Here is a 23299-nt window from a genome sequence, read left to right on the forward strand (position 1 = left end):
TTGTATAGGTCAACCAGATGTTTATTGTAGTCTGAGCGCTGCTTTTTTTTCGGACTCCACAAAAGAATTCTTATCCGACTGGGAGCAATTGAGTATTTTGTATTTATTATTTATTTACCTTATTGACATGGAAAGTGTAACAAGAGAAACATTTTACTAGATTTCGTTTTAAATTATTAAATATAATCTTACCGCCATAAGTTTCATGAAATGTTGCGACCAAGAGATTAACGTAGATTAGTAAGCCGTCCCTCATGCATTTTTAATTTCATACAACAATACAACAGATAAGAGAAGCAGTGAAATAAAACTCATCCTCACAACATCAGAACATTTATTTAAAAAAATGGCAGTGAATGTAATCTTGAATCACCATTAATCTACTGGCCACGTTTATCAGGATCGCAGAATGGCAACCCTGGTTCTACGTGCGGGCAAGAGAAGGAAACATCTTCTGTCCTTGTCTCACACGGTTTTTCATTTAAAGGTTCATTGCAGGCGTCCAGGGGAGGCATTGCCTCTTGCGGATAGGCGGAGACTCGTACTGCAGCTGGCGAAATTAGCGGCACCTCACGACGAAGATTTTTGACCTTATCGTAGGCGTCCGGTTGTAAACGCATATAATCGGGTACCTAAATGTGTATTAAAACTTTGTTGATAAAATAAATTTAGTAGGTTCTAATCATGACTTTTTACAAAATCTGTAGAATGTAGTTTAATTACGTATGTCAATGCCAAACTGGAAAAGGTTGGTTAACAACAGTTTGTTATCCAACCTTTGACCCTAATATCCATATGTATAGCACGAAATACTTTAGTAATTTGTTGTTTGTTAATTCAAACGAGGTAATCTAGTACATTTTGATGGATATGAAACAAACAGACAAAAACGTTCTGGCTCCTACTTATCTCATACAGATCCCAGTAGCTTAATTATTTTTTGTTAAATATCTCCCTTGTAGTCTATACATTATAAGAGATTTTGCTCGTAGGCGTAGCATAGAAGAAGAAGGTAATATGTGAAAATGCATAATTATCATCATTCCATCATCATCATTACAGCCTATACAGTTCACTGCTGGACATAGGCCTCCACAAGTTCACGCCAAAAATAGCGCGAGCTCATGTGATTTGCCCATAGTCACCACCCTGGGCTGGCGGTATAATTATGTTTGTTGGCTAAAGTAAAATGCTAGGTATCATTAACTGAAGAACTAATATATAATCTACTCAATAAATATAATGGACGCTATAAACGAAAAAAATCAGGTAAATGTTGTTTAATCTTCAATAGTAACTACTGCATTAACAACTACATAATACAATTAAAAACAATGCATTTTCACCTCTTTACAATCGACGCCGTACGAGCCAAGGTATCCCGGCAAATGAGGTTTCGCCGGGGCTTCATCGCCCGTTGCGTTTTGTACTTGTTCGCTCGGAACGATTTCGTACGGGCATAAATCTCCAGCGCGGCGTTCCGCACGTTCCATTGCGTCCTAATGTTAATAAATATACATGTATCGATCATGATATATGGGATAAGGGGCAGAGGATATTATTGATCAATCTCTGCCGACAAATGAGCATGCATGGTACTGACTTTCTCTATAAATAAACTGTTGGCACCGATACCCCGATAATGTTAACGCTTATGAAGTACGTGCTTTAGATTTATAGGGTCTGTTTCAATAAATAGATGGAGTAGGTACATTCTTATTTTCCGAAACCAAGTTCAGCTTTAAATAGATGTCGACAATAATGGATATTCCCGCTTGTAAGTTTTTAAGATTGTTTTTATTGATATTACTACAACCATACAGGTAACTCTGAAAAAGTTTTAAAATACCACAATGCTAAGCAAACGTTTTTTTTTTTTCTATATAAGCGAAAGGTAAGTGGGACGTGTTCTCCGAGCCCCGTTGGGGAAACCCATTAGGTTAGGACACACACAGACTTAAAAAAAATGCTAGTACAAATACAAGTATAAGCCACGAACAAAAATGAACTTTTTTTGGATATTGCTATACCAATAGAATTTATTGTCAGTGTATAACTCACTGCATCCTTAAATTTATCGCAGAAGTCCTTATCTTCATTATAATGTGGTTGTTGTCCTGGGGGATACGTCGAGTGTTTAGCGGGCTCGCGTCGTTCTTCGACAGCCGGTCCACTGAAGCAGACAACCTTCTGATGATCATCTCGAGCGGCCCCCGATTTGAGTATACCCTTCAACGGTACTACGTTGTCGCATGTTGCCTTACTGCGAAAAACAATGAGATATATAAATTATATTATGTAGTTACATTTTGTATTAGAATTTTTCTAAATCTTATCTACTTAAGCATCTTTAGAAATGTATTGGTCTTACATAATGTATCTTTTATAATAATGTAAAATGAAAGAATTATTATAATCGGTTCAGTAGAGTTGAAAAGTTCGATTACTACGAAATCTAATATCTTTTTCTAGCTTTATTATATTCTTTCACGTAGATATTTATTGGTAGATACTCTTAATTTTGTTTTATCTTAATGACCTGTCAATTGCAACAATCACAGCAGTTCGTCAGGTGGGTACCTTAAGATGCGTCTTCATAATTATTATAACATAAGAACCATATAAAAACTTAAATCACCTCTGTCTAACCATACGCAGGGAGTCGTCATAAGAGATACGGTCCGTGGTCATGGGCGGTGTGGGAGGACGTGGCGGCGCTGCGCTCCCTTCCACCACGTCTAGCGCGGTGAGACACCGCTCCATGGCGTTCGGTTCCGCTACCGCCGCTTGCCCAATCTTCGCCAAATGCGCTCTCATCTCTTCTGCTTGTTCCTCTCGAACTGCATCCTGTTTAAAATTCATTATACATTATTGAGAGCTCAAATAGACCAAACACCTGAGTATGCTGTTGTAATTGTAACGCAATGGTAGATGAGTGGTCATTGTGGTCTAATCAATAGATACTGTAATCGTTTTGATAGTTTGATAACTTAATAACTTAATAGTGTAACAACAGTTAAGTATATTACGGTAAAAGATAACATTAAATTTGTAAATAAGCAATACTCGAATTCAGAACAAGAACAATAATAATCGACTTAAATTTTTTAAATACATTTCAATAAAGATAGATTAAACATGTTTCTGATTTATATTTTTTAAACAGCAATCTCGTATAACGATTAGTACCTACTGTATGTATATTCGTACATTTGAAGTAATTAATGCTAGACATTAGTTACTATGATCTGTGAATAATATGCAACCAAATTTATGGAATATTCATTTGCTAACCTCGAGTTCATCTTTCAAATTGCCTTCTCTCATGTGATAGTTGCGAACATTATCAATAACTTCTTGCGGAAACTTCTCAGGGTTGGCAGTCATGTAGCGGTACACGAAGAGGTCGCAACCGATTATTTTAAAACGATGCTTGAAGACGGGGACTGTTGCACCTTTATATACAGAAAAAGACATCTGTTAGTATCTGCATATTAAAATTTGAATTCCTAAAATATTGGAAGCACAAATACAGGCATTTAAATTATCTAACTACTGTCCTTTTTACTTTAATAATAAAGACTATTCTGTCTAAATATCATTTAACATTACAGACTACAGAATTATTCTCCATTAAATTATCTGCACAATGATATAAAAACTACCCTGGCTCCGTCCGTGTCCGGTCCGAGTCGTGCAATATTTGATTCAAGTTGAATTCAATTGAATAATATTTAGTGGAGGATTAAAGACGGAGGTAGGCAAATTTATTAAAAACATTTATAGTATGCGATCATTTCACTCGTTATTCTTTTCAGGATTGTAACTCACTTGTTAACTATATGAAAACTAAATTATAAATTGTATTTTTATGAGTATAAACTTGATAATTTAATATCTAATAAATACAACCTAGGGCGTGCACTTTTGGATTTGACAACTTTTTTTACTATAATATATGTTATAACATCGTTCCATAGCTTAATTGGCTAGAGCGCCGACACGGTCAGTCGGAGACGCGGGTTCGAACCCCGCTGGAGCGGTCAATTTTTGATATGATATTCAAAAATGCTTAGAATTCCTAATGTGTGGGTAACACAAAAATAAAATCGTACATATTATAATATATGTTTTTTTTACAACAGAATATTATTGAAATATATTATATCCGATGTTTTATTATAGAAAACATTGACGGATATGCTACGATTCCTTTGAATTCCCTTTAGAATATAAGGATCTTTTACAAAGTTTCTTTAGTATTCCGAGAGCTATATTTCAGTGTTGCTCAGAATTCTATAGGTATCGACGTAAAGTGTAAAACACTTACCAATGTAAAATCTTTCTGGTGTGAAGTATGTCGGAAAGTTAGGATCTGATTCTGGTGTTTGTAAGCGCATCGCACTCAAAAATTTTCCTTCGCGAATGCCTGAATTGCGACGTGGTATTTCTCCTATCTTCACAGTACCATCAGCGAGGCTGTAGGACAGGACAAACTTACGGTCTTTGTCCTCTGGGTGAATCCAGTCCAGCTCGCAGAGGTAACGCAAATACTGAATCAAATAAGTATTATGTAGTCATGTTAGGGGCTAAAGTTTTTTCGTTATAGGTATTATAAGTGATAATAAATTATGAACAAAATTATTATTTAAAAAAGATTTCGTAAATTTTACGTTTATTTATTTATCGAAGTCCTAAATATTAATAAAATTGCAAATTCATTTCAGACCCAGACGTGACTTTAAGAGAATGTGCTTTTTCTTGTTATGGTAGACACAAAACTAGTAATGCAAATAAAATATTCGAACATTATTTAAGACGTCATTCGTATTTTTCCAGCTAAAAAGATTACTAGCAACAAATAAAATAAAATAAACCTTTTAAGTGTCTGTAAGCTTTTTAGAGCGGTTAAATAAGTAGATGCTGATTCATGGACTACACTATAATGAATTTTATCTGTTATCTTATTCATTTATAAAAGAACTTATATATCTCGTTGGTGCTAAATAATAATAAATATTATTTACCTATTATTTAAATGAATTAACAAACAAAGTAAACAATCGATTAAAATATACGCTTCAGCCTGTAATATCCCACTACTGGGCATAGGCCTCTTTCCCTATGTAGGAGAAGGATCAGAGCTTAATCCACCACGCTGCTCTAACGCGGGTTGGCGGATATATTCCCTACTATGAGTAACGATCGCTATCAGGTGTACACGATAACAACCGGGACCGACGGCTTAAAGTGCTCACCGAGGCACGGCAGGGCGACCCACAAGGACTGCACAAACACCCAGACCACGGCAAACACCTGTATGGCCAATATAAATGTTTGTCATGTGCGGGGATCGAACCCGCAACCGCCAGCGCAAAAGGTACAATCCATGGCTGTTACCGTTGCGCCAACGCGGCGCTTAAATTAATTAAAATATAAATAATAATCTATTGTTTCTTCTTTATCTCAATATCAGATAAAGTATTATTAACGTAACAACTGAAAAAAAACATATTTAATATCCTAGGTTAAGTCAAGTTTCTATGACGTAATTAAATTTTAAAGAACACATCGCTTTTCATGTTGTCAAGGATAACATAATAATTAAAACCCCTATTTAGACAAACTTCATGCCGGTGCGCTTGAGATATACATCTCTAAATTCCAACCGATGTTGTGTTCCGTTAAGTTGCAAAGTAGTTGTGTCTACACAAACTATGGCTCATATAACTTTGTTTCATGTAATTTGCATGACTACTAAGCCCTGACATCTGGACACTTTATTCTGGTTCGCTAGAATTATTAACATTTGGTTTTAATACTTTCGTCTAGTATTTTATGAAAACAACTAGCTGTACCTACCTTGCGCGCGTTGCTATGCTTTTTTATTTATTTTTTATTTTTTCAGAAACCTTTGAGGGCTCATACACAACACTGCTGAAGATCATGACATGATCAAATGCATAGTTTACGATTCTATACCTTTACAGACATATATATTGACATACAGACAAATATTCATATATATATCACATATATATATATATATATATAATCATCACTATATTACAACAATTCATGACCTTTTTGTGCCACATTTATGGTTCGCCTTTCCTGCATTAGAACTACCAAACCGCTCGCGAAACTCTTGCAATCACGCTTCATAGAACAGTCGCGCAAAAATAGTTTTCTCTTAGATATTTCAAGCCATTTTTAAGTAATTTCAGTAATACGAACTAATATTCTATTTTACCATACAAAATTTCCGTAAACGATAGGAAACTTATTTAATAATAATAATAATAATACTCTTTATTGTACACCATTAAAATAAACAACAGAGAAAAAAACATAAAATGAAAGATGTACAAAGGCGGTCTTATCGCTGAAAGAGCGATCTCTTCTAGACAACCTTTGGGTATAGGATACGAAATAGAAACTGCAGTTAGGAAGTAAACAAATTTATGTTATGTGCAATCAAAACCCTAAGAATAAAATTTCATGCTTCTGAAATTTCTACTTCCGACATGACAAGAAAACATTTAAGATATATCTAGGGGTATTTTTTTTTTCTAAATTATATCTTAGTCAAATTTCAAATTTGTAGCACAAAAATGACGAACTTTTATACAAACTTGTGATAGCCCTAAGACAAGCTTAACCCGGCCCTATCGAAAAAACCGTTCTTAGCGGAATTTTAATCACTATAAAACACGTATGAGTCAAACTTCAGTTTGTAGTATAAAAAATTTAGGACTTTTATAAAATCTATCGGAACCTTTAGACCTTCTTAATGGGGCTCTGTTACACAATTCGTTTTGTAATGTTTATAAAACCATCAACTATCTTCCTGCCAAATTGCAAGCTTGTAGCATAAAAAATGAAGAATTTTCACCCCCTTTAATCCGGCCTTTTCGAAAAATCCGTTTATCGCTGACGTCTCCTAACTATAAACTACCAACCTGCTGAATTTCATCTTTATACGCCCAGGGGCTTTTGAGATTTCGTGATGAGTCCAATGTCCTAACGATCTTATACATATATGTATACATAGATTAACATATTTGGTTATATGCAGACACAATTTAAATTATTTGCTAAATGTCACTTGTGGTTTCACTCACGTTGACATTTATGATTAAGTTCCAGTTTATGAATCGTACTTACATATATGCTTTCGGGGCAGTTTAGTGATTTACTATAATTTATAGACTGGTCTTTCCTGTTTATAGTCTGTCGAGAAGAAAAATCGAGAGAGAAGTATTTTCAAAATTTATGAAAAGAAGTAATAGAAAGTGATCTATAATGTATTAAATCAAAATGTGTGAATGACACTTACTGGAAAACTAATAACAACCAACGGCACCAATCTTAAATTATTGTTGTTTTAGTAATAACCATTAAGAAGTTATTTATCCTATTTCTCTAGAATTTGTCATTAGATCTGACGACATCTATAAAATTATGTAATAAGTGTATTCTATCAATAATTATTTTAAAAAACTAATAAATTATTTAATAATTACGATTTAACAAGGTCCACTTTTCTATTACACCTGAAATATGCTTTATTAGTAAAATACAAATTTATAATTAGTTCACAATTGACAAAAATAACAATTTAAATAATCATAGCAATAAAATAGGTACATTATTTCGATTTTTTTTTAAATCTGTGTAAAGTTGGTAAAATATAAATATTAAAGTTATATTACAAAAGAACTTCTACGAAGAACCCAGTGGAAGGGTAAAATGTCGCAACTGAGAACATGCATGCATGAACGTGCATATTGTTTAAAGAAAGAAACATTTCATAAAATTATTGTATTCAGAAATGGATTGAAGTTGAAAGTTTAGTTCTGTTTTCTCTCGGATGACTTCACATCACGTGTAGCAAAATGCAACTTAGTATTGAAGTTAGAAACTCAAGTGCATGATAGGCATTGCATATAATATATTTGTCAGCAATAGTACTGTCTTACGCAATTAGTAAGGAATTTATAAACAACAGATGCACATCGTTCGATAGTCAACTACCCTCACTTATTATATTACTCGAGTTATTCTGACGTGTATAAAACGAACAGTGCAACCGCCGCTAAGGCAGTCTTGTCTGTGGTCTTGGCTCTGGCTTGGCACGATACACTTGTTGTATCCTGCTAGTAGCTTAACCTAGACTCGTTCAATAATTAATTTGTGCAAACGAATTAATTGTTATCTATTACGATTAATTTGGCTAGGCGAGGCGTATAACTCGAGCAGTGAAGGTGAGCGTTGATACGTATCTCAAAGGGGGCCTCCTTAAACCTACACCTGGGTCGCAAGTCCTAGGCACTGCTCTGAGTTACTCCCTCCGCCACACGATAGACTCGATCGGAACTCCGAAGAGCTTGCACGCATACACGTGTTCGGTGTACGTTACAATTTTGTTATAATCTTTTTAAGTACTACCTACATAATATTGTAAAGAGTGCGAGTATAACCTACGTCCGCGCTCTGCAAATATAGAAAAGAAGCTTCCAACAGTCGAAAGACTTCATATTAAATAGAATTTTATAATACACTGAAGGTAGAATTTTGTATATAATGTATAGTTTGAAGTAAATTTATTTAATGATATATATATAACATAAATAGTTATAATAAATATAACATAATATAAATATACAAATGCTTTACCTTATTAGCATTGAGGTTGTACTTGATAATGTCTTTGTGTGGAGGTTTTGGAATTAAACCGTAACAGGACTGCAAGGTGTCTTCGGGAGTGCCGATACCAATATGAGGCGGAATACTCTGTTACATATATTTCTATTTAATCTTCCTCAAGATTTTTTTTTGATACTGAGAAAATAATTTCACAGTAAATATAATAAAAAAAAAACCTCACAGACCAACAGGGACAACCCTGAAAATAAAACTGAGATAGGACCCAGCAGGAAACTTCCCGCTAAAATTTGGAGCAGGCCGATTGGGGTAGTACATCGACCTCACAGAAGGTCACAGGTTAATAATACTGTTTTAAAGCAGTGTGTTGCGTTCTTGTTGTTGAGCAAGGTGACCAGAGCTCCTGAGGGGAATTGGGGATATTGTCGGCAACGCGCTTGCGATGTTTCTGGTGTTACACGTTTATAAGCTACGCTAATCACTTACTATGAGCCGTACGCTTGTTTGCCAACCTAGTTATATAAAAAAAGCTCAACCACATGTTCTATGAATTCAATGAATATTTTTACTAAACGAAATGATTTGTCGAATAAATCTTTTAATACTTTTTCGTAATTGTGTGTGACTTTTTGTCGTACCTTAGGAAACTCTTTCTTCTTTTCATGATGGACCTCAATGCGCGGTGGTTGTTCTATGTTCAGCATTGTCCTGAAGAGTCACATTGAGTATTGTATGCTTTCAAAGTATTGTAAAGTATGAGATACTATGACTAGAATATGATTTAAGCTTTGAAACTACTTCCCCTAGTTTAATTTTTGAACTAAACTGTATTGTTAGCGATATAGTGGGTATCAGTCACTTCAGCCTATCGCAGTTCACTGTTGGTCATAGGCCTCCCCAAGTTCGCGCCAAAAATAGCGTGAACTCGTGTGTGATGCCCATAGTCACCACGCTGGGCAGGCGGGTTGGTGACCGCAGTTCTGGATTTCTCGCACCGAAGACGCTGTTGCCCGTCTTCGGCCTGTGTGTATGTATAGGTATGTCGTACAAAAATATGTTTTATAACATAATATCGTCAGCCTAATTAATAGACTTAATTCGAATTAGTGACTTAAAAAAATATTTTGAACCGACAGTAAAACAAATTATATTTAAAAATAAATATAATATCCTTAATTTAAATTTTATTAACGATGCTAACATTTATTTATAAATATATTTTTATACATATCAATATTCATATTTATTTAATTCCATTTTTAAATTTTTGTTGTCACGCGTTTAAATAAAATTATATCAATAACATATTGTGACTACCTTCTCAAACTATTTTTCAACAAAGCAAACCTTCTTATTTAATTACAATTATTAACCATTTTATATTTGCTCATTTCGGTAATAAAACCTTTAATAGTGGTATATCATAATTTAATTAATATATGAAATAGTACGCTTATTATATATTAGCATCGAGCTAAATTGTTCATTATTTTAATATAATTAGATAATTATAATATAATTTATTAATATTAGATATAAATTTGTTGAAATTTAATTACAAATACTTGTAAATAACTTTACTCGTTAAGGGCACATCAAAACGACGTTCTATACAGATCAATGGATACTTTGACAAACACATACATAAATATATGATTAATTTTCTGAAGGGGCGTATCCTGTGATCCCAGAACGTCAAACAAACTTACAAGTAGGTACCGTCGTCAAGTCAAGTCGTCGTCATGTGATCAAGTGGGCCGTATTATTATCTTATTACAAACGGAATAGCAATACATGGTTAATAGGTTTCGGTTCATCATAACGTCACACAGATCATTACTTACGAAACTAATTAAATTATATATCGATGTAAATTGCTCTACGATAGTAAACAAGAGCGTTACAATACATATTAATGTAACTAATAATATGATATTAGTGTAACAAGTCTTGAAATAGTACATTAATTTATAACTTATAATGATAAATTTGATACAGTCTTACATATAATATTAATAAGACACTTGAAACTTATCTCTAGAAGATATATCTTCTACTCAACCCGCGGAAGTAAGAAGTAATGTTAAAAGAGCAAGCTAAAATTGTGCAGTGATCGAAATAATAACATACTCTCAGGTAACAACTAACATACTGTTCTATTTATTCAAATTAAAAAAAATACATTTTGAAAAATATGATAATCTTTGCAAAAAAAACAATAAATGCGCTGTGAATTCCAAAGCAGTAAATACAGATAAAGGATGGTTTGTCATCTGGACAATCCATCCAAATTAGTCTGGATAGTATTATAGTAATGTAAAAGTTTGTAGCATCTATAGAGTACTAACCTGTAATATTTTCTGGTGAAGCTATCACAATCAAATATAAGAAAACGGCGGCCGAGAACGAAAATCGTTTCTCCAACAATAAGGTCCCTCGGCGCGTAGAACTCGGTTATCTCCTCTTCTGTTGTTTCCATCGCAATCGATGGGAATGACACTGAATTAAAAATAAAGCTGCTAGCCTTAATCAGTGTCATAAATATTGACTACGAACGTGTAGCGAATAAGTGAATAAAACCAATTTCGGTAGCACAATGTATGTTAATACTGTGATAGCCAGCCACGGACAACAGATTTATCAGACTGTGGCAATAATGGTACTAATTAATTTCGGTCTGGAATTTTAGTTTTTGTAGGAATTAATTTATAAATAATGCTAGCTGGTACCCGCGACTTCGTCTGCGCAGGATTAGTAAGTACTTCCAGTAGCTTATTATTATCTTCTCAATATCTATCTTTATACCAAAATTCATCAAAATTGGTTCTGCGACACAAAAACCAATTTGTTACTACCAAATGTGCATTAGAAATATATTATCAATTTTTATTATATTTATGGTTTACTGTTTTTGCGATTATGGCTTACTTATAAAAGATATATGCTGTCGCGTACTTTTTTGTAAGACTAATTAAGATAAACATTTCTCTTTTCCCTTCTAATATTATAAATGTGAATGTTTGTTTGTTACGCTTTCACGAAAAGACTGCTTAATCAATCATCATGAAACTTTGTACATATATTCTTGGACGTACTAGAAGTAACATAGGTAACTTTTTATTAAAAAAAAAAATTCAATGCGAGCGAAGCCGCGGGCAAAAGCTAGTAAATTATATAGTGTAAACTCTACAGTTTTTGCAGCGTACGCAAGAATAGCTCGCAGATGGCAGATTTTTTCCGACTTACTTGAAAATTATCGTTATATTTTGTACAATTCACACACTATCTTTAAAAATTATAGCGTTATGTTATTCAAATGTATAAGCTATATTATTGTAAACTTTCATTAAAATCTATTCGGTAGTTTTTGCGTGAAAGAGGAACAAACATCCATACATCTATACATACAAACTTTCGCGTTTATTATATTAGTAGGATTTCAGTAATGGTAGAGCATTGCTTAAAACATTGATGCTCTCTCATTGCTAATGTCTTATCAGCAGTAAAAAATATTAGGTTATATCGTGAGGGATTCGAATTCTATTTTAACAATTAATATATTTCATTGCTTTTGTGTATTATTTTTACATACTATTACAGTATTACCTAAATATTCAATTTAAAATATTGAAAAATGCGATAAAGTTTGGTTATGATAATTTTGTTTTCGGGGTATAATTTCCGTCTATAAATGACACGAGCAAAGCATAAATGTTTATATTTAGGGAAATAAAGTAGTCTCGAAAACGAGTCTTTGTAATAAATTACTAAAGTTCCGTTAATAAAAGGGTGAGGGAATTTTGGAACTTTATCGTAAATTCAAGGGCAAAGCTCTAATAAAAAGTAAATAAAATTAATTATTTGTTTTAACATGTCAAATAATATATATTAAATCTAACATGTTTGTAAATCGTGTATTCTATTGTTATTGTTATGTAGTACTACAACATAAAACTTCCGCGTTATAATTGCGTAATGATTTGACGTTCTAACTCAACGCTAATTACACAACTAGTTAAAGATAAAAATAGAATTAACTAATACATACCTAAATCTGCAAAAAGTCTTTCTCTTACAATAAAAAACGTACACAATTGAACTTAAAAATGAAATATTTTCTAATATAAAAAGTTTATTTGAGAAATAATAAATGAACGTTTACAGTTTTTAACATAAGTACTCATACAGTTTCAATACGCTTCAACTTCAAAATGACCGTTTGATTCATTTCGTTCTAGTAAATTGTTCTAGTCAAGGACATTAAAAGCTCACCTAAATAGTTTAGTGTACAATATTACCGACTTACCTGTTCATCAGTACTTACATACATTCTAATTACAGCTTGAGAATGAGATGTTGAAAATCGCTGACGGATAAAAGCCAGTAAATAAACGGTACGGTTAATCTTTGAGTCGTCGTAAACTTATATTAATAGGATGCTCCTAAGACGATTACGCTATGAAATTTTGAGTAGACGTCGGGCACTTGAGCTTATTTACCGACAAGATTAAGAGTAGCGTTTTGAGGATTAAAACTGACTAGACTCCCGGTTGTTTAAGTTATAACTCCTCTAAACTTTTCAGATTATGTTGTTGCTGGGGTTTAAACTAAATTTTAAATATTAAAAAGCGTTTTCTTGACTCTTGAACTACTATTATTATAATTATTTATTTATTTATCCATCAATGTTTATAAAAAAAGTGAATAGTATACAGAACTTAATCTAGGTGTAACAAATACTTACAGGCAGATAAATTATGCTTAATAGGGATAAAATATGCTGTGTGGTTATGGCATTAAAGAATATAGCCACCCCCTCTCTTCCCGTGGGTGTCGTGAGAGGCGACTAAGGGATAACACAGTTCCACTACTACCTTGGAACTTAAAAGCCGACAAATGGCGGGATAACCATCCAACTGCTGGCTTTGAAATACACAGGCCGAAGACGCAGCCAGACAAAGCCAGCCCTGCGGTCACCAACCCGCCTGCCCAGCGTGGTGACTATGGGCAAACCCATGAGTATACGCCATTTTTAGTGTGAACTTATACCAGTAGCGGATTGAGAAAGGCTGATGTGGTGATGATGATGATGTGATGAGAGATAAAATAAAATTTCTAATCGCGAGCCGATGCAAAAACTACAAATATGATATAGATATATATTTTTTTAACCGACTTCCAAAAAAGGAGGAGGTTCTCAATTCGACTGTATTATTTTTTTTTTTTTTTTTTTTTTATGTATGTTACATCAGAACTTTTGACCGGGTTGACCGATTTCAACAAATTTTGTTTTAATCGAAAGGTGGTGTGTGCCAATTGGTCCCATTTAAATTTATTTGAGATCTAACAACTACTTTTCGAGTTATATCTAATAATGCGTTTTTACTTGACGCTTTTTTCGTCGACCTACGTTGTATTATACCGCATAACTTTCTACTGGATGTACCGATTTTGATAATTCTTTTTTTGTTGGAAAGGGGATATCCCTAGTTTGGTACCGTGATAAGGAAACCAGGATCTGATGATGGGATCCCAGAGAAATCGAGGGAAACTCTCGAAAATCCGTAATAACTTTTTACTGGGTGTACCGATTATAATGATTTTTAATTTAATCGAAACCTGATGTTTATCATATGATCTGATGTCACATATAAATTTTATCGAGATCTGATAACTACTTTTTGAGTAATCTTTGATAACGCGTAGTTGCTTGACTATTTTTTCGTCGATCTACGTTGTATTACTTGTCGATGTAATTGAAGTCGGTTTTTTTTCGTTTGCGAGCAAACACAATTATTCATTTTTAAGATAATTAGAGTTTGGGTTTTTAACAGTAATCGAATCTTGTTGGTTGAATCAGCATTCATATCAAATAGGTCACTGTAGTCATTAACCCACCTTGCAAAGCCTAGGACCAAGAGAATTTGATCCAAAAACTTTTTTCGGTGGTGGTCGATAGAGGGAAGTTATTTTATTTGAAGTTATTACCTCATTAGTACACGTATATTAAATTTATTTAATAGCTGAGGGCCATCAAATAAATTGGTGAAAATTTTAGAAACTAATAATTGAGTTTGCTCGCAAACGAAAAAAAGTCGACATTAATTACATCGACAAGTAATACAATGTGGATAGACGAAAAAAATACGCATTATCAAAAATCACTCAAAAAGTAGTCGTTAGATCTCGATCAAATTAAAAATCATCAAAATCGGTATATCCTGTGAAATGTATTGCGATATAGAAAAAAAAAAAAAATCAAGTAAATACGCATTATTAGATATAGCTCAAAAAGTTCTTGTCAGGTCTCAATAAATTTAAATGGGGCCACATAGCATAAATTACCTTTAAATTAAAAAAAAAACATCGAAAACGGTCCACCCAGTCAAAAGTCCTGAGGTAACATACATAAAAAAACACAGTCCGACTTCCAAATAAGGAGGAAAAACTCAATTCGATTGTATTTTGTTTTGTGAAATCCCATTTGTAAATAATTTATAGATACCGTAAGAATAATATATATATAGAATAATATATATAAAAATACATTTTTGCGTCCCACCCCACACTCCTTATTTAGTCCTCTGCTCAAAGGTTGCTGGAAGAGACCGAAGAGATCGCTGTATTAGAGATAAGGCCGCCTGTTGCATCTGATGCAACTTCTATTTTTTATATATCGTTTGTCACACTACTAACACCTTGTATTGGTGTGTGAAAGTGTAAATAAATTTATAAATAAATAATACTAAGTCATACTAATCGGGTAAGAACTCATGCCATCACGATAAGCTTGAACATATGCCCAGAAATATTTAAGGTTTTTTCCGAATCACTTATGTATTATAACCAACAATAGCTAAACGGGTTCAATATGAATTTAATAACCTCAACTCTAGTTCGTCCACAGAATTTTTATATTTTTGAAAACGACGCCTGAGATTCAGTCAGTATCAGTTCAGCCTATAGCAGTCCATAGCTAGACATAGACCTCCCCAAGTTCGCGCCTGACATATCGGTTTTCCGCAATCTTTAGACTGAATTTTTTCGCGGAGTTTGGTCAAAGCTATTTAGGTGGTGTCAAAGAATATGAACACTTTTAAATTTACTATATTTTACAACGTATTAACATAATTACCATCTCGTTATATACATAAATTACATACTTTATATATGATTACAACTTACAATAGATAAACACTTACCTGGTCTTTCTTTCCACTTTTTTGGTAATTTTTTCTTCTTAAGTAGCAAAGGGAATGGATCTTTTCCCCCCCTTCCATCGTGCAACTCCTGGGACAATATGAAATGTAAATTATTCTTATATGTGTATTAGTAATAAATAAAATGTAATTTATGATCGAAATTCAACTACAACAAAACAGTCAGTTTTCATACAAAACAGTCGTCAGTTCATTACAAATTACATGCAAACGTAGTCTCTGATTTTATATAAATAAGTACCTACATACTTATAAAAAAAATTCTATATTTAGATTCGTAATTTGAGCGTTTTGGTCTGACTATCCTTTCAATAAATATTTATTACTTTGATTTTGTACAGACCCGAAGTGTTGCGAAATTAGAACTGAAGTTTACATTGTTATCAAAAGCTTTTATTGCTGCAGTGTTAATGATTCCGAACTTCAAATAACGGGACTAAACGGTACATAGAAGCGGTTAAAACTTTAAATTCGTTTGCGATAACAAATAAAATGAATACTTAATTAAAACCACAGTTTCCGTCGCGTGTTTAAACAAAAAACAGTTTTTCTCCCTTAGGTACTTTATCATCATTAGGTAATTTTATCATCTTGTATAAATTTTAATTCTTTCTAAACATTATGTTCATACTTCATTGTAATGCTTTAATAAAAATAAACGTGCCTATTAACTGCACTGTGAATGCACTATATTCCAACCTATTCTCCCTCTTCTATTCTAACCTCATTTTCCTAAACACGACATTATAGGTGACGGAGCAAAAATAAAGTTCTTTCTTTGGTAAAACCTGCAGCGTAATTCGGTTTTTCAAATCTGGGCCATAACCTTTCGTAATAAGGACTACATTCATTTAAACACTAAAAACTATTATTTCTTTATGCAACTTCATGTTTTAATCCAATAGATGACTTTAAATGTGCGGTAAAAATCCTCGTTAAAAGTAATAACTAAATTACCTTAATAGCGATGGTATCGTCCTGCAAAAAGTAGAACATTTTGTATTCAGTGAGTTCTCCATATTCAACGTCTCTGTTATCCCACACCACATTGAAGCTGTAAAAAGGTATACTTATTTTAATCTACTGAGGGCTTATTATCTATACTAATATTATTTAGAGTGTTACACTAGCCTAACCCCACGGTATCAGTGTGCCTCCGACTTAACTTCATACGAAGATAATTAAACAATATATTTGAATATAAGAAACCCAGGTGTGCCCACAGCCTTATTTTCTCTGTACGGCACACGTGCAAGATTTCAACATCATTTCGAACGAAGATGGCAAGAAACGGAAAGCGACCACCGCAGAGACCACCGCAGCGACGGCCACACCGTGGAAACCTTTCTTCAACTTCGTTTTATTAAATCATTCTTCTACTTAACATCAGTAGGGAATCACCTCTCTTTAGTTATAAGTTTAATTGTAATTTAAATTAATAAATTATTATAAGTAAATTGTTTTTTTTTGGCATCTGCGGCTGCAACAATCGTAACTAGAGAACAGATTTTTTGTTGTTTAATAACAAACACAATTTGTTTGTTTGTTGATTTTAAATATCCTTCCACCAGCAGAATAAAACGTTATCATATTTTATTCTTAAATTTTTGTTCGCAAGTGCTTAAACAAAATAGTATTCTAAAAATATTGACTATCTTCTCAGACTGTAATACGTCACAAAATCAGGAGAAAATGGAGCAGTCAAAATCGTTAAGACTACGCGGTCGAAGCTGAGGTGAAAAACTGGTATTAAAGAAGATTAACTAGCGGAAATTAATAACTAGCAAAATTTGCACTTCGTGATGACTTGCGAGATCAACTTTGATTTAATAAATGACTAATAATATATATTTACTTAGCAAATTGATTATTAATAACTCTTTTTACCTTTTGTTCAAAAAAAAACATAAATTATTTAAATCAATAATAACAATAATAATAATAAGTGGCCAAGATTTTCCACCAAGAGCTTGCTCTTATGTACGGTCCCCTGGAACAGAGGATGCCGTATTACCATTACTCACCGGTGCCAGTACTCGAACGCGAAGGAGTCCGGCTCTATTAGGACCTACCTATATCCACGGACAGGGCGATACTGGCGAACAAGCCTGATATCGTGGTGATGGACAGGGTACGGTCGAGGGTGTTTTTAGTGGATATCACCATCCCGCAAGACGAGAACCTCGTGAAAGCCGAAACTGAGAAAAAACGTAAATATCTGGATCTGGCGCACGAGATTCGACAATGTGTGGGATGTGAGATCCGCTGAAATCATTCCTATCGTAATATCTGCCAACGGTTTGATCCCGGTTAGCCTCGCTCACCATCTGAGGCAACTGGAGATCCGGGACGGCTCGCTCGCAGCCAGGATGCAGAGGGCGGTGTTACTTGACTCGGCTAGGATTGTCCGTCGGTTTCTCAGCCTACAGCCCTAACCCCCGGCCGTTTGATCTTCCTGCCGGGGCATATTCCTCCACCCGCTTATATTTATATATGTAATGTAAGTATAAGTAAATTTGCTATATTATTTATATAATTATTTATTATAATATATATGTATCTATTAAGTATATATATTAAGCGGGTGGAGTGACATCCAGTTCCATAATAATAATAAGTATATAGTAAAATAAGCAAATCACCATCGACATTGTTACAAAGTGCGTTTGTGTATTTTTGTATAATATAAAATATTTTATAATGTCATTTTTGTCACAAAACTTTTTGTAGATTTTTATTCACCCTTTAAAGATTGAATACTTAAAGAACAACGAGAAATGTTTTTTATTTGTTTATAAGAAAAGACTCGGTAAGTTCAGGAAGGATAAGGGTTTCTTACAACTTCCAAACTCTTTTTAACTCGCATAATGGTTGAAAATAAAATAAACCGTGTGATATTGACTTAAATCTTCATAGAATATATTTTAAGTTAGTGTGTGCTATACATGCTTGTTGCTTTGTGTACAGACATTGATATATTCTATCAACCATTTTAATTTGAGGGCCTAACTTGGGGGTATACGTTGGGGCTTATATGTCCCAAAGCAAGTAATTGTAATCGTATTTTTGCGTTTGATTATGTTTTGTTATCATTCGTTCGAATATAGATAATCAATAATTTAAAAAATACACCACATAAATGATCAATTTAGGCTTTCAACGGTGCCTGTAAATGAACACCGATTAAAATTCTCATCAATGTCCCCCAATGACGTAAATACAATTGACAAAGGCTTCACTTGCACTCGCAAACGGACAATTACAACTGTCAATCACGAGGCATTGTCTATAGCAATTAATTGTCTTTTATTGTTAGACAGTTACCTCAGGCAAAAATTAGTCAAAACACAACACACAGATAACACAAGTATAAATAAAAACAAGCATTTTTTTAACTAGAACATATAAATAATTCCCACTAATACTATAAATGTAAACGTATACTGTATAACTATGTTTGCTTTTTTGTGCATTACACTTTCAGGTCATTTGATGGAATTTGTGACAGAGATAGACTAGATCTTAGATAAAGATATAGGTACTTAAGCTACAATTTATCGCCAAAATCTCTTAACCCTTTAAGATCATTTTTATTCATAAGGGTCATCCCTTATGAATAAAAGTCAAGTTTTTACAGAAGTTCGTTATTGTTGAATATAAAACCGTGAAAATTATTATTAATATTTAAAATAAGTAGGTATCTTAAAAATTTGATACGCTGCCCAAGATCACGTCACGCGAACGAAGTCGCAGGCAAAAGCTAGTGTCAATTACAAAATCGAAACTAAACTAAGTTACAAGTTTTCATATAAAAATATAACACCATGAAAAACTGTTTAATGACTAAACAAAGTCACTTCAGTCTACGACTAATTTAAAACTAACATTATAATAATGGCTATAAAAAATATACAAGTCATTAGGGATTGCCCTGTTATGAAAAGCAAGGGCCATCCAGGCTTAGTGATTTATTAATACGATACTACCCTTGTTGCGGGTCTAAGCTTAATACGTCATCTTGAATAAGTAATGGTGAATCAAAACACGATTGCCTGTGTTATAAACTTTACGTAAAACACGAAAACTTTACTGGCTTCTTTAACCATGCCTGGATAAGTTTAATTTTATCTATACTTAATATTACAAAGAAGAGAGCTCTTATTTGTTTATTTGTTTGCAATAGATAAAAATTCTTTCTCCAAAAGAATGCTACGTTATAATTGTGTGACATACATCGTCTATATAATAACGGGAGATAAAAGAGCAGCCGAAATCGTGTATAACACGCAAGAGAAGTTACAAACGAAAGCTAGTATACAGAAAAAATGGATTGGACGAGGTGGGCCTTTACCCTGGCCAGCCAGATGTCCCGACCTGACCCCCCTGGATTTTTATGTATGGGGGCACATGAAAAACCTCGTTTACAGTGAGCTCAACCCCATATCGTCAGTGGAAGTTCTCAAAGAAAGAATAATTAATGCTGCTAACGACATAAGAAGAACATTAACCACTGGTGTAGTGAAAAGTGGACTACGTGAAAGAATGAGAAAATGTGTGCGAAATAGAGGTCAACACGTAGAACATGAACTTCAAAAACATTAGTTGAATAAATGTTATTTTGAACTGATTTATTGTTTCATTTAGCTTACTATAATCACCGACGATCTGTAATGATGATGATGCTGAACTTAAGTCAAATTAATTAGATTAAATAAGCGCTATTTATTCTGACTGCCATGTAGCCTTAAAAACTAAATTTTACCTTTGAGGTTAAGAAATACCCTAGAGTGTTATACCTCGTTGGATAGCTGATAAAATGTGATGTTTTTAAGCACATCTGCAGAGCAAGTGCCATAATAATTTTTTGAGATATCCAGAAAAGAAAAATATTTTTTTATAATTTGTACTTATTTTCTTAAGTTTCGGTCGTCTACAACGACCTATTTAGTTAACTTACGTGCAATTTTAGTCATTGAGGTAATTAAGCATCTCATTCTTCATGTAAAAAACCAAAAAAAATAATCATAAGAGTCAAAAAAATTCAAAATATTCAATTCAATAGCCGAAAAATTGGGCATTTTCATAAAAAAAATTGAAACTCGAATATCTCGAAAATAGTAATAGTAAATAAGTTTAGTATGGGGGGTTCCATAGTGAAATCATTCAGAAATGGTGTGTACTACACGCCCTTAACGGATCTAGGTCGACTTTTCCTGTAACCCAGTATATATATATATATATATATATATATATATATATATAAATCTCTTATATATAAAGTTCTCGTGTCACAATGTTAGTTACAGTAATTCTCCGAAAAGGCTGGACCGATTTTTATGAAATTTTGTGTGCACATTGGGTAGGTCTGAGAATCGAACAACATCTATTTTTCATCCCCCTTAAATGTTAAGGGTAGTCCACCGCTATTTTTTTTTTTTAATTTTAGATAAATTATTTATTTTTTATCTTTTTATGATACAACATTAAAAAATACATACAACCCTAAATTTTCAACCCCTTTATGATCAACTTCTATATTTTGACTTATAATATTTTTTTTATATTACTCTTATTTATCCACCTCTCCACGATCAACCCCTATTTTTCATCGCATTTTTCCATCGCAATTTTTATTTTTTATTATTTTTACTAATTTCCTTTAATTATGATTTTTTTCTCAATTCAATTTGATCTCCTGCCTTCGCCGGTCGATAACTATCAATCGATCAGTTATCCCCGCTAGACCCCGCTAAATGTCTACTGTTGTCACCTCTCATCCAGCAAACATCACGGAGCAGGAATGAGAATGAAGCCGGTCTCCTGTCTTACTCACTATACCGTTTTCGGCCATTTTTTTTTTGTTTTATTTGTGTACCGATCGTAGCAGTGACTGTTATACGTATTATTTTAATTTTTCTGTGCACTAAATAAAGCATACTTTCATTGTCAACAACGCTTTTGATTATAAGTAAATCCCCGCACAATTATAGTAGATAGTTTATTGGCAAAACAACGTTTGCTGGGTCAGCTTGTTATTTTATAATATAACAATAATCTTTATTTTGTAATCTTTATTTCGGAACTAGCACATATAGTGTTAGTAACAATGTTTCTTATAATATATTTTTTTATGTATGTTCGGGGATAACTCCGTCGTACATGAACCGATTTTGATAATTCTTTTTTGTTGGAAAGAAGATATCCCAAGTGTGGTACCATGATAATTAAACCAGGACCTGATGATAGGATCCCAGAGAAATCGAGGGAAATCCTTGAAAATCGTAGTGCCTACTGCGTTTGTTAATTTTTTTCGTTTACCTACTTGTCGATGTAATTAAAGTTGGTTTTTTCGTTTGCGAGCAAACACAATTATTTCATTTCGTAAATTGATTTATTAATATATATAACAACTACAACAACTAAAGATAAAAATTATTATAATGACTATTACGTAAAAGTGGAAACCTATCTTTGCACAAAAAGGGAGTAAGTGTTGTTAATTAATATTAAATGTAGTAATTGTGTTTTACAATCACAAACCTGATAGTTCACAAACTTTATCAGCAGCATAGTGATCGAATAAAATTGAAAATTCCGCAGACAAACTCCCAACTACTTCGAAATTTCTAGAAATATTTACTATAACATTCAAAGGAGTTGAGATGATGACGATAGTTAGAAAGTAAATGTCTTAAGCTTAATGCTAATTATACGAGTACATAATTATTATATATAAAATTAATAACAGGGAAATAAAATTGTTGCTTTTGCATGAAAATGAACTATAACACAGTATATTGATAAATACTATAATTATGACCTTTAGCGGTAACAAAAAGTTTTAATGGCTGATAGAGCTAATTAAATTTGTAAAGGCGTCTTGACGTGATCCTGAAATATTGTAAGTGAAATTACGGAAGAACGGGGTCAATGGAAATTCAATTAAACGAGAGTGGTCAAGGATAACATTAGTACATACATATCTAGCACTAGAAGTGCCCTGCGGTTTCACCCACGTTAATTTAAGAAAAAAGAGGTACTATAATATTATTTATCCTATAGTCTTCCTTGATAAATGGGCTATCTAAGACCGAAAGAATTTTCAAATCGGACCAGTAGTTTCTGAGATTAGCGCGTTCAAGCAAACGAACAAACAAACAAGCAAACTCTTCAGCTTTATAGTATTAGTATTAGATTTAAATATTTGGCCAAGATAAGCTATATATAGCTTATCTTGGCCAAATATTTAAATCTATAATATAAAAATGAGTCGCTGAATGTGTTGCTAAGCGCAAAACTCGAGAACGGTTGGACCGATTTCGCTAATTCTTTTTTTAAAATATTCCTTGAAGTACGAGGATGGTTCTTACGGAGAGAAAAATTCTAAAAAAAAAAATTAAAATTTCCTGAAA

At 33.2% G+C, this 23299-nt stretch overlaps 1 protein-coding gene and 1 long non-coding RNA gene across 2 annotated transcripts in view; one reads left to right on the forward strand and one right to left on the reverse strand.

Moving 5' to 3' along the window:
• Positions 1-317: 317 nt before the first annotated feature.
• The window catches only part of LOC123664634 (EF-hand domain-containing protein 1-like), a 74586-nt gene continuing 51604 nt past the window's right edge, over positions 318-23299 (reverse strand). The window contains exons 5-15 of the mRNA XM_045599155.1: positions 16845-16941; positions 15870-15957; positions 11016-11166; positions 9306-9375; positions 8680-8796; positions 4331-4553; positions 3295-3455; positions 2639-2847; positions 2062-2263; positions 1347-1499; positions 318-632 (exon numbers count right to left, since the gene is read on the reverse strand). Of these exons, the coding sequence (XP_045455111.1) occupies positions 381-632; positions 1347-1499; positions 2062-2263; positions 2639-2847; positions 3295-3455; positions 4331-4553; positions 8680-8796; positions 9306-9375; positions 11016-11166; positions 15870-15957; positions 16845-16941 (1723 nt within the window). The 3' untranslated portion in view covers positions 318-380. The remainder of the gene's footprint in view (positions 633-1346; positions 1500-2061; positions 2264-2638; positions 2848-3294; positions 3456-4330; positions 4554-8679; positions 8797-9305; positions 9376-11015; positions 11167-15869; positions 15958-16844; positions 16942-23299) is intronic.
• On the forward strand, positions 2123-3509 carry LOC123664668. Its single transcript, XR_006744863.1, has 2 exons — positions 2123-2237; positions 2659-3509. It is a non-coding gene; the product is annotated as an uncharacterized LOC123664668 (long non-coding RNA).

The sequence above is a fragment of the Melitaea cinxia genome, chromosome 2, assembly GCF_905220565.1.
Source record: "Melitaea cinxia chromosome 2, ilMelCinx1.1, whole genome shotgun sequence".
Lineage (NCBI taxonomy): Eukaryota > Metazoa > Arthropoda > Insecta > Lepidoptera > Nymphalidae > Melitaea > Melitaea cinxia.